This window comes from Parasteatoda tepidariorum, chromosome 3, assembly GCF_982258835.1.
Source record: "Parasteatoda tepidariorum strain Cologne lab strain chromosome 3, Ptep-v5.0, whole genome shotgun sequence".
NCBI lineage: Eukaryota > Metazoa > Arthropoda > Arachnida > Araneae > Theridiidae > Parasteatoda > Parasteatoda tepidariorum.
Window position 1 is genome coordinate 70,670,946 of NC_141757.1, and position 16,829 is coordinate 70,687,774.

General features: G+C 24.6%; 2 protein-coding genes across 3 annotated transcripts in view; one reads left to right on the forward strand and one right to left on the reverse strand.

Moving 5' to 3' along the window:
- Window positions 1–218: 218 nt before the first annotated feature.
- Window positions 219–8,487, reverse strand: Hacd2 (3-hydroxyacyl-CoA dehydratase 2). The gene is made up of 10 exons (XM_016069201.5): window positions 8,086–8,487; window positions 6,917–7,033; window positions 6,640–6,822; window positions 5,143–5,209; window positions 4,952–5,059; window positions 4,048–4,175; window positions 3,861–3,973; window positions 2,883–2,989; window positions 1,665–1,799; window positions 219–563 (listed from the first exon to the last, which is right to left on the reverse strand). The coding sequence occupies exons 1-10, from the start codon at window positions 8,200–8,202 to the stop codon at window positions 484–486; spliced, it is 1,155 nt and encodes a 384-aa protein (XP_015924687.1). The 5' UTR covers window positions 8,203–8,487; the 3' UTR covers window positions 219–483.
- Window positions 8,459–16,829, forward strand: part of LOC107452653 (structural maintenance of chromosomes protein 4) — a 55,996-nt gene continuing 47,625 nt past the window's right edge. Inside the window, exons 1-3 of one of the 2 annotated variants that reach the window (XM_016069198.5) lie at window positions 8,459–8,811; window positions 9,741–9,816; window positions 13,455–13,597. In XM_016069198.5, the coding sequence (XP_015924684.1) occupies window positions 8,809–8,811; window positions 9,741–9,816; window positions 13,455–13,597 (222 nt within the window). In that variant the 5' untranslated portion in view covers window positions 8,459–8,808. Of the gene's footprint in view, window positions 9,397–9,740; window positions 9,817–13,454; window positions 13,598–16,829 lie in introns of both variants that reach the window. The other variant, XM_016069199.4, reaches the window with a different exon arrangement.

Here is a 16,829-nt window from a genome sequence, read left to right on the forward strand (position 1 = left end):
TTAAAATATGTTTGAATCAAATTGAAAATAAACAGTTTAATTTAACTATAAATTCTATATTTCATGAAACATTAAAAACTATTGAAAATTTGTAAATTCAATTAGTAGCTTATCAGGTATGAAGAAGATTGTATGAAATTAACAGTTTAGCAACTAGTTTGAACACATATATCCAAGATACATTGTATAATTATATCTAAAACAAAGAAACTAATAAAAAAAGTAAAACTACTTTTATTATATATTACATCTTGACAGGAAATAAAAATAATTTATTTCCTTTTCAGTGATTTTAATATTGTTTACACAAATTATCCTTCCAACAGGAATAGTTGGAAAAAGTCAACTAGATAGATAGCTAAAAGTAGCTAGACATTTCAAAATTTTGTTTTGTATATTATTTGAAGAGATGAAAGTAAACTCTAAATATATTCATGAAAAATGACGTCTGTTGATAAAAATGAGCATAGCATAAGAAAAGTTTTAGTCCTCTTTCTGGCGTTTACCACTTCCTAGTATCTTTACTCTTTGTCGATACATGTAAGTCATCATAAAATATAGAACTGTGTAAAGAAACGAAAATAAAAATATAATTAATAAATAAAAGTTACAGACAAATATGTTTTTAAAAAAATATATTGCAGGAATCTCATTTAAAACGTTGCAATTAAAAGCTAGATTCTGTTTAAGGACATAATAAGGCATGTTGTTACTTAAGGGCACAAGTTTCTCCAGTGGCCAGAAAACTTGCAGCTTTTTTTTTATAAGTTTATAAGGCTATTGGGATTGAGGACCACTAAAACTTCCCAGCAGATTGGCAGTAACTTAAATAAGAATTATTAATATTGTAGTGAAAATATTTGTTAATTTTTTTTTTTTTACTATAAATATTTAAGTTAATTGCTGTGCCACAAAAATTAGATAACAGTTGAAAGTCTTAAGCAAATTTTCTTTCACTTTTCAAAATTTGATTTATTTTAGTAAATTATATTTTGATACTGTGTGCTTTTCAATTATTTATCATAAAACAATGTATGAAGTTTAGAATTTTTTTTAAAAAGTTTTATGTTTTTTTTAAGAGTTAGAAGTTAACTATTCTTCACTCCCATGCTTTATAGTGATTTCTTTCAATTGCAATATAAAGATAGGGTTTTTATTCATGTATAGTAAGGATTACAACTGAACAAAAAGTTTTAGTGGGGAAAATGTTAAAAAAATAAAATAAATACTTTTTAAAATATAACAATGAATATTAAACATTAAGGAAGTTAGTTTTGAGATGGCATTGCTTATTATATTTATTAACTCTCAAAACAAATTGAAATCATATAATCATCAAATTGAAAAAAGAAAAATTTCATCATTAATGTTACTCAATTATGTTATTATATATGAATATTTTTTTTATAACTTTCTGAACCTATTTAATTTTGTTCATAAGGAAATCATGTGCGAATTTATAATACTTTTATAAAGATGCTTTTATAAGAAATAATATATGTTTACAAATCACTCATATTATGGAAGAGGAATGTATCATAGTATAGTTATAGATTATTCATTAGACAAAATAATTAGTTTAATTTTAGAAATTTAGTTTGAAACACCTTATATACGAAAACCTATTTATGATATTAATGGTATATGATTTAAAACGAACTCACATGGAAACAATCCAATCAGCAAATATATCCTCATTATATTAGGAAAATAAATAGAAATGTTCCACTTATTTGGAAGAAAGATGCTAAATCTTTTAGTTTCTTCAAAGTATGGAATGTTACGTAAAATTACAATTCCTGCAAGTAAAAATGATTTTTAATTTATTATTCATTATCAAAATAATAAAATTTAAAATAGTTCAGTTGGCAAAGCATAAAAAGAAAAAGGGCGAATGATTTCCATAAATTGACTTATAACTTAAGATAAACAAATAATTAAATTAGTTCATACATCTCTAGAATGCTATCAACTAAATAAAATATTTACTGTCTTTCAATTAGCATATCTTAATGTGAATGCATAAGTTTAGCCTCAAGAGTGGTAAAAAGTTTGGGCTTCTGAATATTTGTATTTTTTAATTTTGGGATTAGTCGCATCACCCCCCTTATTTCAGGAGTTTATGATTGCATAAATCAAAAATTGTTTTTCATAATTATTATTTTGCTTTATTTGCTTTTGAATTATTGTAGGATATAAACATATTTTCACTATAATAAACATATTTTCACTATATTAAATTTAAAAGAGCCCAATCAAAATTTGAAATGAATCAATTTAACAGTTTTAAATTTCTTTTTTAGAAAATTTTTGCTAAAAATTTTTTATTTGCTTTTTGTTAAAATTATTCTTGAGAACACTTCAACCACCTTTTTAAAAGGTTCAAATTAGATCTTAAAAGAAACAAAAAACGTTTCCTACAATTGTAAAATATTTATAAATTATATTGTGTTTACCTCTTTAATTTGATTTTTTTAATGAATAGTGGCTAGTGAAACAAGGATTTCTTTTGTATTATAGTAATTATTGATTTAGTGTTCAGGAAGATTCTTTATTATTGTACAGATTATCTAACACGATTCTTAAACTCGAGTAGTCATAATAAAATTTGAAAAAATAGAGATTTAATTTAACCTAAATAACACTACAATTGCTTTGATATATAATTTTACTGGAACAAACTATACATAATTTGTTGCTAATTATTGTAAAGATTAACTTTCTACATTCAAAAGTTAAGAATAAAATAAAATTAAACATCTTTTAAAGTCAATTTCTCTTGTTAATTGGAATATTAAAAATTAAATCATATAATACAAATATTTACAAAATATTAGAATAGAAATTTTTAAATCAAAGTACTTTTAATGACAAACATATACCTTCACAGAAGAATCCAAGAGGGTAAAGAATAATCCAAACAGTATATCTTAACCAAGTTAAAAAACCAATCTGTGCATTATATACTTTCAACATATAGTATGGATACCTGTTATGAAGAAATTTTTATACATTAAAACTTTTCAAGTGAATAAATATCAATGTTTGAAAATGTTTAATGTAAAGCAAATTATTAATAAAAAGTAATAAAATACTTTTTATTAATTGTTTTCAATCTATGCATCAATTATAATAATAGTTCACTAATTAAAAAAATAAAAGTTTTCGATGAACAGAAATAAAATAAATTGTGTGTGATTAGCAAAAACATGCCATTGTATGTTAAAGCGAACTTAATAATTTACTTTTGATTTTGCCATTTATTTGAATATTTATGTTGAATTTTACTGAAAACTATTTTTATGATGCCTTTTTATATAAGTTTCTCATTATTTGAATTGAATCACTATATAAATAATTTGGGAAAATTTATTATATACAGCAGACTACATCTTATCAAAGTGAAACACATGTTTCTGAACAGAACAATTGCCTCAAATTTGATGAAATGACATTTTGATATATTAAGAAAACAATAAAAGTTATATGAAATGGATTTTGTCATTCAAACATGTCATACTTCTCAGCTGTTAAGAACCACAGGTGTTAAATCCTACATTTTTCTCTCTACTCTGAAATTTTTTTCAAAACATCATGTAATTTAATTCTTGGTTTTATTAATGAAATTCATGGTTACATTTTAATTTATAGTGATAAATTCTAAATTAAAATCCAATTATTTTTTTCTAGACTATGAAAAAAAAAAGCATGCAGAGTAATTTTTATTGTTTATGGCAAATTATCTTTGAAAATTGATTTATATGCAATAGTTGCTACACCTTCTTACAAATTAAAAAATGGGTTTTTGATAATAAATACATAAATTTATTACATTTAAATTTTATATAAAAAAAACTCACCTTATGACTTCACTAATAGAGTAAATACACAGTAAGTAGAACACAATGGGTTTGGTCTGAATTCGAGGCTCAGAATTGATCATTCCAAAAATGATGATTAAACGCCCACAAACCTTAAAGCAAAAGTAAACTAATAAGTAATCAAAACGAGTAAAAGAAAATTTCCCATAAAAAGAAATTAAAGTACCTGAATAAATGGTCCAAGTGCACTTCCAGAAGTATATCCCAATAAAGGATGAATGATTTCAAGAATTTGAAATAGTTGACAAAATGTAAAAGCAAATTGCACAACTGAATAGGCTTTTTCCATAAATGCTATAAAATTAGAGCATGTTTAACAAACTATTTATTTTTTTACAATAAAATTATATCATAACTCAGGGATCACAAATGTGGAAATTCCACTATGCAAATAATTACTCTTGAGGAAATAGATTTCTTCCAACTCAAGTGAAAGAAACTCTTTTTCAAAAAGAAATATCAAATCTTAAAAAAAATTATTACAATGCAGTTTAATATTATTGATTTCCAAGCTATTTAAAACATTATTTAATATTAAGTGAAAAGTACAAAGCAAAAACGGGAAGATGAATAAATTTAATTAATTTCTTAAGAAATTTAAATAACAGTAGTTCTTCAAATGATCAAAATAAAAGCTAATTTTATAATTATATAAACTGTTAAAATATCATAAATTTTTTTTATAAATACTACCAAGGTAACGAATCCCACATTAAACATATAATTATTACAAATAATATCTTGCATTATTCACAATTACAAATCGCACTATTATTTTTATAATCCAATACTGATAAGTATGAATACTTTAACTAATTCTTAAATAATATGACACATAAATTTTAAAATTCTGTATGGAACTAAAATAAATGTTTCTTTTTTAAAATGAAGACTAAAAAAAACTGAACTTCCTAGAACTATATCAAATTTTTTAAATTTAAACTATTCTTATAATACTTATTGCTAAACAATTTTATTGGTTGTTTTCAGCTTTGTCAATTTTGCTTTTCTTCATCAAGGTTTCATTATAAAAAATAAAATCTGTATATTTAAACTACATATGAACTTACCTGGACCTTCTTTTGCATAGTGTATATTTAAAACAATGAGAACATATAAGAATCCAACAAATTGAGATAAGTTGTATAAAAATAAGTATATTTTTCTGAAGTCTTCAACTGAAAAAGAAAACAAATTTTATTTCTATGACCTATTTGGAAAGAGGTTGTAATACCAATAAAGGTTAAAAGATAAATCTAACCTCTTTTCCTGTATTTCTTTTGACGATTTCTGATTTTTGAAAGAGTTTCTGATGCATTATATAGTTTCTACAAAGAATAGTAAAACATATTTTGTTTTAAAACAAAACTGACTATATTAAGTTTGATCAGTTATGCATTAAAAAATCAACACTGGGCTATGATAGTAAAATTAGACATTTTTATTTTTTGGAAATATATAAATGTAGATAAGTATAAAAAAATATTAATTAGTTACACAATACCATTTTAGAAATTCTAAAAGCAAACAGTTATAATGTTTAAAATTTTGCCTTGTATTACTTAAAACTTCAGTACCAAATATTTTTAATCATATTGTTTAAATAGAGTTATAAAGATTTATAGTTACAGAAAACTTAAAATTAATAAAAAGAAATGCAAAATCTTATGTTCAAAATTAGATATGACTTTAGGATGTCTATGATTGTAATCAAAGTGTCTGGTTGTGGTTCTGATTTAATAAAAAAATTCAGGTAAATGCAGAAATTCACAATTGCCACTCAATCTTAAGGTGAAAACAAAAATATTTTATTCTATAACTTAAAACCTACTGTTATTGACACCAGTGATGCTTAATTAATAGGAATAACAAGTACTACAAGTATTAAAGTAATAGTACATTAAAAAAATTATATAGGTACTGTAGTAATTTTTATATCCCCTTGAAACAGATATAAGTACTTTCTTTTTTATGCCAAAGAATAGTACTTAACTTATCTTGTTTTTTATGTTTATAAGCCAGTTGCATAATAAGTTAAGGTGTGTTAGGTCACATATGTGTTAGATTAAAAAACAGAAAAAGATAACTTTAAAAATTAGGTAACTTCCTTAATAAAGGAAAATTTCAAAAGGAATTCCTTTTATTTTTATAAAAATAAATTAATTAATTAGTTAAATTAAATCATAGTCATACCATGGAAATCTTTCTTTTTGAGAAGAAGGCAAGGAGCACATAGATTTTTTTTTAAAGAAAGCATTTTTTTTTAAAAGTTATATCCTAATATTATACATTTTGTGTTGCATTTACAATCTTTAAAAATCAAAACATTACATAAATGAGATAACATGGAAAATATATGAAAAAATTTCTTTAAATTTAAAAATAGTTATCTTTATTTAACAACTAGTATAACAGAAATAATTTAAAACTTTTCTCTGGGAACACGACACAATCGGTAACATGTTCCTTTAAAACGCTTATTGTAAAGAAAAGCAAGACTAATTATTAATGTTTTTATATTTTTCTTCATCTTAAAAATAAAAAGTGGTGGCAATTTAAGGTTCTTCCCCTTAAAAATCCTAACAACCTGTTTGCTGTTAAGCCCCCCTAAGTACCCATCCTTTCTCAAATGGAAATATCACAAGATCAATATCACCTTCAATGGAAATGCTAATCATGATACGCATTAATAACATATAAAAGAGTTATTACATAAAAATAAAATCTTAATTATTATTAATAATAATAACAAACTTACATGATCTAATCCTTCTTCACTTTCTTCTTCTTCTTCATCATCATCATCAGTTTTCAATCTATCAAAATCTAATTTTAGCCATGCAGGTTTAGTTGAATCTTTTATCAATCTTGGCCACCATTCTAATTCATTTTTATTAATTGTTATTTCAACTTCCATTTGCTTTTTGCAAACATGCACATTCTATTGAAAATATAAAAATTAAATAAATATTAGTTGATGGATAATATTTTATATGAGCAATAAATAGAAAAATAAAGATCCAAATCAAACTTACAGGGTCAATTTCTTTGAAGAAAGTGAATTTAAAATAATATTCATTTTTTCCTGTATTTGCCCCAACGCCATGAGCAAAAAACTCTAATGAATCATCAGAAGCAGTAATCTTGGGATTCTAGAATTGTTTTTGACAATACAATTAATAAACTGAAATATAAATGTTCAATAATGCACAATTACAAAGTATTAATAATTGCCAATTTAAACACACATTGTTATCACAAAAGTTCACCAAAATTTCCTGTTGATTTTTTTATACTACAAAGTAAACATTAATTGAGGGTTCTACAGTCTTTACTAGCTATTTAATATTCTTTTCAGCCTATTATAAAAATAACACAATCTCATGCAACAACAGTTAAAATTTTTTTAAATGATTAAAAATTATATAAATTAACTTTTTTTAATTAAAAATTAAACAAACATACAATGGAAAAGGTAACCACTGAAATTGGTTTTGCAGGATACAAATGGAACAGGGGAAAATGCTAGTTGTTGTATACCGGAAATTGCTTAGACTTAATCATTGCTTTGGCATAGACTACAATACTAAAATTACTTCTTTTCGGTTAATTTAATCAGGTTAACAAATAAAAGATTCAAAGGCACACATACTAATCAATTTGCCCAAAGCAAATTCAAGAAATTTTAATCATTTTTTTTCTAAGTGTTTTTAAGGTGTTGAAATAGATTAAAGGGAAATATTAGAGTAATATTGTTCTTTCATTTTGATAGAAAATGTATCCTAAAACAGAGTTATTTCTTAATGTAAATTTCGTTTTGTAAAGATGCTTAAAAATAATTCGTATGGGATATTTACAGTAAGCAAACAGTATAAGTCATATTTAAAGATAATTAATACATCTATTTTCTTTTGAATTGTTAAATATATTGAATTTATTTCTCCGCTATAATAATTAATTGGGATGATTTACAAACATGCTTTTAAATTTCACTACTTAAAACAACGTCTTCATCTCTCAATAACTAAAAATTTGCAATTTTTCTTAAGCTTATTGATACTACCATTTTAATGCATGCATAAAATGTAATTAGTTAAAACTGTTTCTTAAAGCAAATATTTATTTTTGAAAAAAAAATTCGGCATTTAAGACCTAGCATTAATTAAACAAACTTGTAAAAAACATAATTACGAATTCAAATTACCGATAAGACACTCAAATGAACTCTTAGAGAAATTTTACTTTCTGTTTGAGCCCAAAACACAAATGGACTTAATTTGCGCGGACTTGAGTTTTCATCAGTTCCACTCGAGGGAGACATTGCTAACACTTTATTAAATATAAATTATAATCTTGCAGGTAGACTTATAAAATCAATGAAAGATCTAGAAAACATGAGACCCTTATCCCTTCTGTGAGCAGAATACGAAACCAAACAAACTTGCGCATTTCTCACAAGTGTTTTCAGTTTGTTCCGTTTATTACGATCAATAATTTATCGCGTTTCATTCGTATAATTCCCGTCTTGTATTAAATATTAGAACTACAGTTGTATCTCGCTGTCTGCTTTTCAATCCAGTCGATCCTAGAAAATGATTTTACGAACGTGTACTGCAATCATCGTCCAATGATAGCAGACATTAAATAAATAAACAAAATTTAAATGATATAATTATTTCTTAAACCCTAATTTATTTTGTAATACAGTTGCATGAAAAATATTTAAAAGCTTAGTTTTTCTTCGAATTTAATTAAAAAGTTTCGAACACAAATTTGAGAGAACCCAGAATGCCAAGCTGGCAATACAACTGCTAATTTTCCCGCTAAAAACAAAAACAATGTCCTCCATGTAAAATTTGAACTTCAAATTGAAACTCGTTACTCTGCTATAAAATAACAGACTGATCACTTCAAAAATAAAGTTTTAATGGTGATAGTCAGAAAAAGTTTTATTTGTCCCGTTTCTGTAAAAACAGTTTTGATTTTCTTGTTTTTTGATTAAGTTTAACATGACTGGCATTTATGTGTAAACAAAACATTATCCATCATGTGTAAACTAAGAGATTGACTGTAATAAAATATATAATAGGATATAATAAACACAACGATTTCAAAACTAAATGTTTAAATTGAAATATTTAAAATAATATTTTTTTTCAATTCCATTTAATAAAATTTTTTAGAAACTTTTTTTTTAATTCTGCAGCATTTTTAAATAAAAATAAAAGTGTTTTATGTATATATAATATTAATATACTAAATGAGAAAATTCAATATTTGATATTAGGTTAATTATTAAGTGTTTATTCTAACATTTGATATTTAAAATTGGTTCTGAACTGGAACAGGTTATGAATTTTTAATAATGAATTATTTACTTAGTTTTAAAAAGAAATACAAAGGATCTTATAGTCAATAATAATTTAAAAGAATTCTTTTGCAATAAATAGGAATCAGTTATTACTTTTTTTTTAAAGAATTTATATTCTTTTTAGCTCCTGATTTATAAACATAGGTGAGGGAAACTTGTCTTACGTTTTGATTTATGGTGCTTAATTTAGTAAATACTTTTTTTGTGCTCATATTCTTTTAATAATGGAATTTCTTTGTAGAGATTGCTTAAATATATTTTAGCTGATATATATTTGCCAAAATATTTTTCTTGTGTTTGCATGGTTCTATTTATGCCAAAAGGAAAAATGGAAAGCCAAAATTCATAATGTGAATAACTTTATTCTTGTGTTGAAAGGTAATCTAAAATTTAATAACTAAGGAGTTATTAAATTTTGGATCAGAAAGGTTGAGAATATCTGATCTTATTCTATTTCAAGTCTCATTAGTTTTTGTATTTTTCTTTAGATAGCAGATAAAATGGATGAAGGAGAAGTTGAAAGTCAACAAAAAGAATGTATTTTAAATCCAGATGGAAGTATAAGTAAGTTATTTAACATAATGTTAAATTTTAGTTAATAACTGTTATTTCTTAATTTAATATGAAAATGTTTTTTTAAAGATTATTAAAGCTTTTAAGAAACTGGAATTAAGATTTTTTTTTAAATAAAATTTTTTTTTTCTTATCTATTTTTCAAAATTTAAATAAAGACTACAAATTTTTTAATATTCAGACTTAAAACTCAAATTATAGTAAAATTGTAGGTATATTAAAGGTGAATAATGAGGCATACTATCAATTAAAATATGAGATAGGGAGACATTAGTTCACTCTTAAATGTTTAAAGTTTTTTTCTTGAAAATTTAAACTTGAGTTAACTGGAGGAAAAAAAAATTCCTAACTATATAGGAAATATTTGAGCTCATCTACTAACTTTTTCGAATATTAATCTCAATTTTTAATAAAAATTGATATTTTGGGTAGGAGATTTATTATATACAGGGCTCCAAATAGTCCACTTTTCCCTTAAAAGTCTGTTTTATAGAATAAGTCCATTTTAGTCCTCTTTTTAATGTTTTGATTCTTTTAGTGCTCGTTTTGAATGATATAAAAATCAGTTTATGGAAATTTTTCGAATATGTTAATCTTACAATGCACTCTAATTTTGTGTGCTGAATTCTAACCAAATTATTCACTAGAAAACCAAAGATGTTAGTACACTACTGTATTTATAGGTCAGTGGCACAATTTTTGAGCGTTGGGATCGTTTATATTTAATATTTTCATGTGAGTTAAGGAAAATTTTCTTGTCCCTTTTAATTAGATTTAATAGACTTAATAGAACTTTTTAATAGAACCTAGGAACAGGCAAGCCACTTTTGCCTTTTTTTTCCTGATTTCAGTCATAAGTTTTCATTAACAATTCTAAAACAGTAAATATTTATTTCATAGGTTGAACTGAAAGACCATCCATTAAGTGTGCAAAAGTGATTGAGGAATCTTATCTATTCTACACAATTTTTAGTTACTGTATTCAAGGACTCTAGGATTTTTTAAAATTTTTCATACTTGAAATTTTAAAAGAGTGAATTGACAGTCGTATGCTAATTTACTAATATATCCTTATTTACTATTTTAAATACTTATTAAAAATTCTTACATGATAGAGATTAGCTGTTTCAGGAATTTTAATTGATCTCTCTTTAAATTATTTAAAAAGAATTTATTCCAATAAAGAATTCAATAATCATAAAATTTTTAATTGGTACTCTGAGGGGTTGTTTGCAAATTGATTTATTAAAAAAAAACTTAGTTGCATTTGAAATTTAAAAATTCTTCAAATGAAAAGGTTAGGTTGTGATTAAAAAATATTAAAAAAATTAAAATTTAAATAGATAAAATTATTACAATTAAGAGTTCAATAAGTAATGACATTTTAAAACTTATTAAAAGGGACATATAACTAAAAGTGAAATTGCTAAATATATTTATAAAAACATTTTTAAATGTAACATTATATTTACTATAATACTTCCTTTAAATTGTAGTTTTAAATTTTTAATTTGAAAAACGTGTTTCTGAGGTATTATATAACCAGTTTTTTTTTTCTTTTCTTCCAAACTGCTTGGGCATATCTGTAGAATTTATTTGTAACTTGGGGACTCCTCAACTTGTTCGCTGATACACTTTTAACTCCAGAAGATTGCTATACAATCTTTGGTTTGCTCTGCAGACCATTTGATACGGGTTCTAGAATATAACTTTAAGAATTTAAATTAATAATTAAAATCTTTAAAACTAATTCCTTTTTAAAAACTTAGCATTTTTTGCCATTAATAAATTATTAAAATAGAAAATTTTAAATTGCAGTAGAAACAAAACAATAATTATGATTTAAAAAAACAATTTCTATTAAAGATTCACAATTTTGTGGAAAGTACAATTATAAATTTCAGAAATTTGAGCAATCACTGCAAGATATTATTATAAATAAAATTATTATTATTGAACCTGCATAAGTGTAATTAAAACATAACATGGAACACTTTGTTTGTTAATATGAACTATTGACTTTTAGCTTTTTAATTCTTTCCAACTTGTAGCTTAGTTTGTTTCAGCTTTTTATCGTCCATGCAAAAAAGGAATTTTCATTCAGAAATTTGTAAACATGTACATTTACGCTTTCATACTTATGAAAGCTCTCATGCTTTATATTGCAATTCTTTGTTGCCAATGCTTTATATTACAATTGTTTTTTTTTTTTTTTTTTTTTTTTAAATTCTTTCTGTTTGTTTTACTTGATTTGTGCTTTTTACGTTTTGTGAAAAAAAAGAAACATTCTTGAAGTTTTGTGAAAAAAAAACCCTGACATTTTCTTAATCATGATGCTTTTAAAGAGTATGAATTGAGTTGTTCACTTCTCTAATACTCAATAGCAAATTCTGAGACAAAATATTTACTAATTTACTTTCGACCATTGTTTCAAGGCTGTTTTTTCTTGATAGTTATTGAAACTCTTTTATTTTAATTATTTCTTGAAAAAAATTCTAAAATTATTATTTATTATTCTAGAATCTCATATTACTGAAGATTGAATCTTATTTTCGAATTAAGAGAACATTTCCTAACCATTGTTTTAAAAATTTTCTAGCTTTGTAATTTTTACCTTTTTGAATGTAAAAATAACAAAAATTACATTGTGCTTAAGGTGAATAATTTTGAATAAGATTTAGACTTGCATGTAGATTAATTTAATTGGTCTTCAGTGAATCTTTTTATTTTTGTAAACTTCAAAACTTTCTTCAGTTTTGAAAACTCCAAAGCAGCTTTAAAAATCTATGTAATGTACTAATTTAAGAAATTAAATTAAGAAACAAATTGCTAATTTAAGAAACTTATTGTGAAATTTATATCTTGTTAGTAGTAGTCCGTATTTAAATGAATTCTGTTTATGGATTTTTTAATATTTTCATAAAGAAGATTAATTATTGTGGTTCCATAATGCACTTATAAATGGTCCTAAAATCTCTTTTTAAACTTAAAATGGTCCTTTTAAGTCCCTTCTATGATTTTTGGTGTATTTGCCGCATTATATCACATAAGTGAAATCACTGTTAGTATCTCAAAGAAACACTTTGTTTGGTGCATTAACTCTATTTAACTGTATAATTCTAGTTCTAATACAAACAACATATTTTTTCCCCTGTCATTTATATTCACAATATTTTTTATGGCAAAAAATTAGCACAAGGCTGAGAAAAAATATATCTACAATAAGGTTTCTATAAAAACTTTTTTTTTTTTTTTTTTTTTTTTTTTTTTAAAAGTATTGAAGTTAATCTGATAGTTGAACTAACTTTAAAGACTTTTAAGAAAAATATAATAAACAAAATGAATAATAAGCAGCTCTGACATCTCTCTGCTTTCATTTTTTTTAAAACTTTTCAAAAACATTTCAAAAAGTTGTTCTTTATAAGTTTAATTTAAAAAAAAAAATGGAAGAAAAAAATTAAGTTGTAAATATCCTTAAAGAACTTTTCCCATGCTTTACTTTCCCTCCAAACTAATAAATAACATTTTAAAATTTCCAACTTTTAGTTACTCATTAAAAGGTACATTTGCCATGTTAATATAATTTTGTCTTTATTTAAAGCATTAATTTCAGAACACTTTCTTTGCAGCTTTGGATGATGTAACAATTCCTCCAGCTCCTACACCTGCATTAACTGTTGATGCCACAAAGGAAAGATTAATTATCACTGACTTATTAGTGAGAGATTTTAAGTCGTATGCTGGAAGTCATACTCTTGGACCTTTTAATAAGGTTTGTATTTGTGCATTATTTAAGAAGAAAATAATTAGTTAGTCAAATGAGTATAAAGTTGGTGAATGAATAGATTAAGTTAATAAAATATTGAAATTCTCTAGTTATAAATTCTACAAATATGCATATTGGGAATATCATTGATATTATTATAACAATTTTTGAATAAGATTGTAATCTATGTTATTCTAAATTTTTCTAGAAAAAATATTTTAGTGATATTTGGCAAAGGCAATAATTTTTATGTAATTTGCCTGCCGAAGTTTTTATTATTTTCTTCTGCACATTCATCTACGTGTTTGGTGTCTGTTTGAACTATTTTTGACTTTTTATTTTATTTTTGTTGAACAATTATAAACTATTTTACAGCTTTTTTTACAGACTATTATACACGCAGTTTTATTATACTGTTTATTCATATAATGGGTTTGGTTTAATGAATTTCGTGACTACTTTGTAATTTATCTATAAATTTTAATCAATTTTGTTTCAATTCATTTAATGTGTTTGTTTATCAATCCAATTTTAATAAAATGTTTTGGTTTCGGACTTAAAAACTGAAGTTATAATTTAAAATTGTCATGCTTGGTTTAAATGAACAATGCTAAACACATATCTTTATTTGATGATTAAAATTTTGTAAGATGGGTTATGTTACTTTAACTACTTAAGGCCCTTTCTACGCTGAAAGACAAGTCAAATTGAAGGAGCTATGGGTAGGAGAAAGGGAGGAATAGGCGTGGACATTAGTGGACATAGGGGGTGGAGATATACTGAACGACCATGGAAGTCCGGGTTACATTTTTTGGCAAAACTCAATATTTAAAGGGTGCGCCAAAAATAGATCACGCAACTATACTTATTACTTTTCCACTATTTTTGGTGTATAAAACGGAGGTAGTGTGATTCCTTGTTACTCCTCTTATTTATTTAATTATTTTTACACCATTCATATTTCGTCATCATTCCAAATATTGGTAATATCAAATAAAATTTAAAATAATGTATGACACTGTTTTTTATTCTTTCATATTAGGAATGCTTTAAAACATTTACTCTGCTCTAGAAAAAGATTTATATTATAAATATTAATAGTCTAACTAACAATAATTTTGTATAAATTGTTTTGGGTCTTTCAATCTTCTTTCTGCGTATCCCCAACAGTAAATAAATATTACAGCCTCGATATCATTTTGAATTTTCTTTCACTCACGTAACTATGTAATATAGCGTGTATATAGTCATTACATCTCCGAATATTTCAGACCATATTTTACTTAAGAATTAAAGTGCGCAAGGGTTTTACTAAACCGGGGACAATTAACTTGATCCTAAAGGTATATTCAAAGGTTTATTTTATATTTCTGATGTTATAGAAAAATGGGAAAACTTATTTTTCATGATGCACGACGAATAAATCTTAATGTCTTTTTCTACATTCTCTTGGAGTTTCAAATAGATTTTAACTTGGAGTTTCAATAGATCTAAAAAAATACAACTGAAAATTAAATTATAAACTTTCAAAAATTTAATACATTTTAATATATACAAGATTTTTTATTTAAAAGAAAAAAGTAAGTAACTTTAAAATAACACAGTAGTCATTTAAGGATTAAAAGAAAATACAACATAATGTGAAACTAATATTTTTACAATGTCTAAACAAAATAATAATTCATAAAATCCAAGTTTAAATAAAATATAAAAGTGAAATAGCGTAATTTCTTAAATGTGTGCTCCGTATATTTTATAAAACAATGTGTAATAACAATACTATAGACTAGTTTTTTACTTGTTATCAGTTATAAACCGTTATGCTTGGTTTTTTTTTTTTTGTTAAAGCTATCTTTATCATCTTAATTATTGCTGCAATTCTAAGACAAGAATTCTGTTTTAAAATTTTTTGAACACAACTAACGTATAGTTACCATTAAATTACAATTGACAAAAATCAAAGAGCAAGCATTTTATCAGAGACCTCTACAATTTTTAACAATCACAGGTGGTACTTTAGTAAATGAATAAAAGGTAGCATATACTTTCAAATGTAAACATAAATAAGTTTACGAGCAAAACAAAAAACAAGTAAAATTAAAAAAATCTATATATCTAACTGGTTCTAGAGATCCTGGCTAACAAATTTAAATACTTACTCTAGTTTTTGATTTGGATTCTTCAAAAATACTTGTAACAACGAGTTAGAGGATGATGTTTTGACATGAGAGTTATCTTAATTTTATTATCTGCTGGGTCTTAAAAAATAGTAGTGAAAAATATATTTTAATATATCATTTCAAAATTAAGTCCAATTAATTTCCTTTAACTTTAAATTAATAACTTTATAAACTTTTCTGCTTCAGGTATTGATACTTTAATTTTGTAGATGAAAATAGATGAAAAAAAGCAAACAAAACTGTTAAGCGAGTCGCGCTTTTTATAACACATTGCTTCGTTTCATTAGGAAAAAGCCGAACATTTATGTACTAAAACGAGTACACTATTGCGGTAGTCAACCTTAAAACCGAAAATTGAAAGTTTTCTTTCAATTTAATTTTTATTACAAAAATTTTAACGCATTACATAATTCGTGACACAGAAGAAGTAAGAACCACTGAGCCTACATAGTTTTCAAATAAAACAAAATTCTTTGTACAAATTAAAGAATTTTTCATGAGTTGGGTTAAAAAGGGTTTGATTTTAGTACTTCACAAAGCAAAAGAATAAGTAAAGCACTTCATACAAATTAAAATATATCATAAAAACTAGATGAGAAACATTCAAGTAATTTTCTCAAACGAAATCATGCTTTATTAATACCCAAGTACAGATCTCGGCAGTTTTCAGTTTATCTCTTTTTATTAGATATAATATTATCATTTTGTTAATAATGTATTTTAAACAAACTCTACGTATTCCATGCATACTTTTCCAAATAAAAATGTTTAGCGGGTAGTAAAAGGGTATCCTCTTTTCCTTATTATTTTATTCTCAGACTATTTACAATGACGCGGAAGTAACACTCCCTCGCCCTCCTAGTTGAGGGGAGAGTAAAACTGGTTCTTGACCACCGACCCCCCAACCCCGACCCCTAAGAATTTTTTCCAAACAAATGCCAAGAAGCCTTTTGGAAACCAGCCTCAATTAGAACCATGAGCTTGTAGGGAATAAAAATAATTATTTAATGATTATCCATAGTAATTTTTTTTAATGCTTTCATAATTTATAATATTAT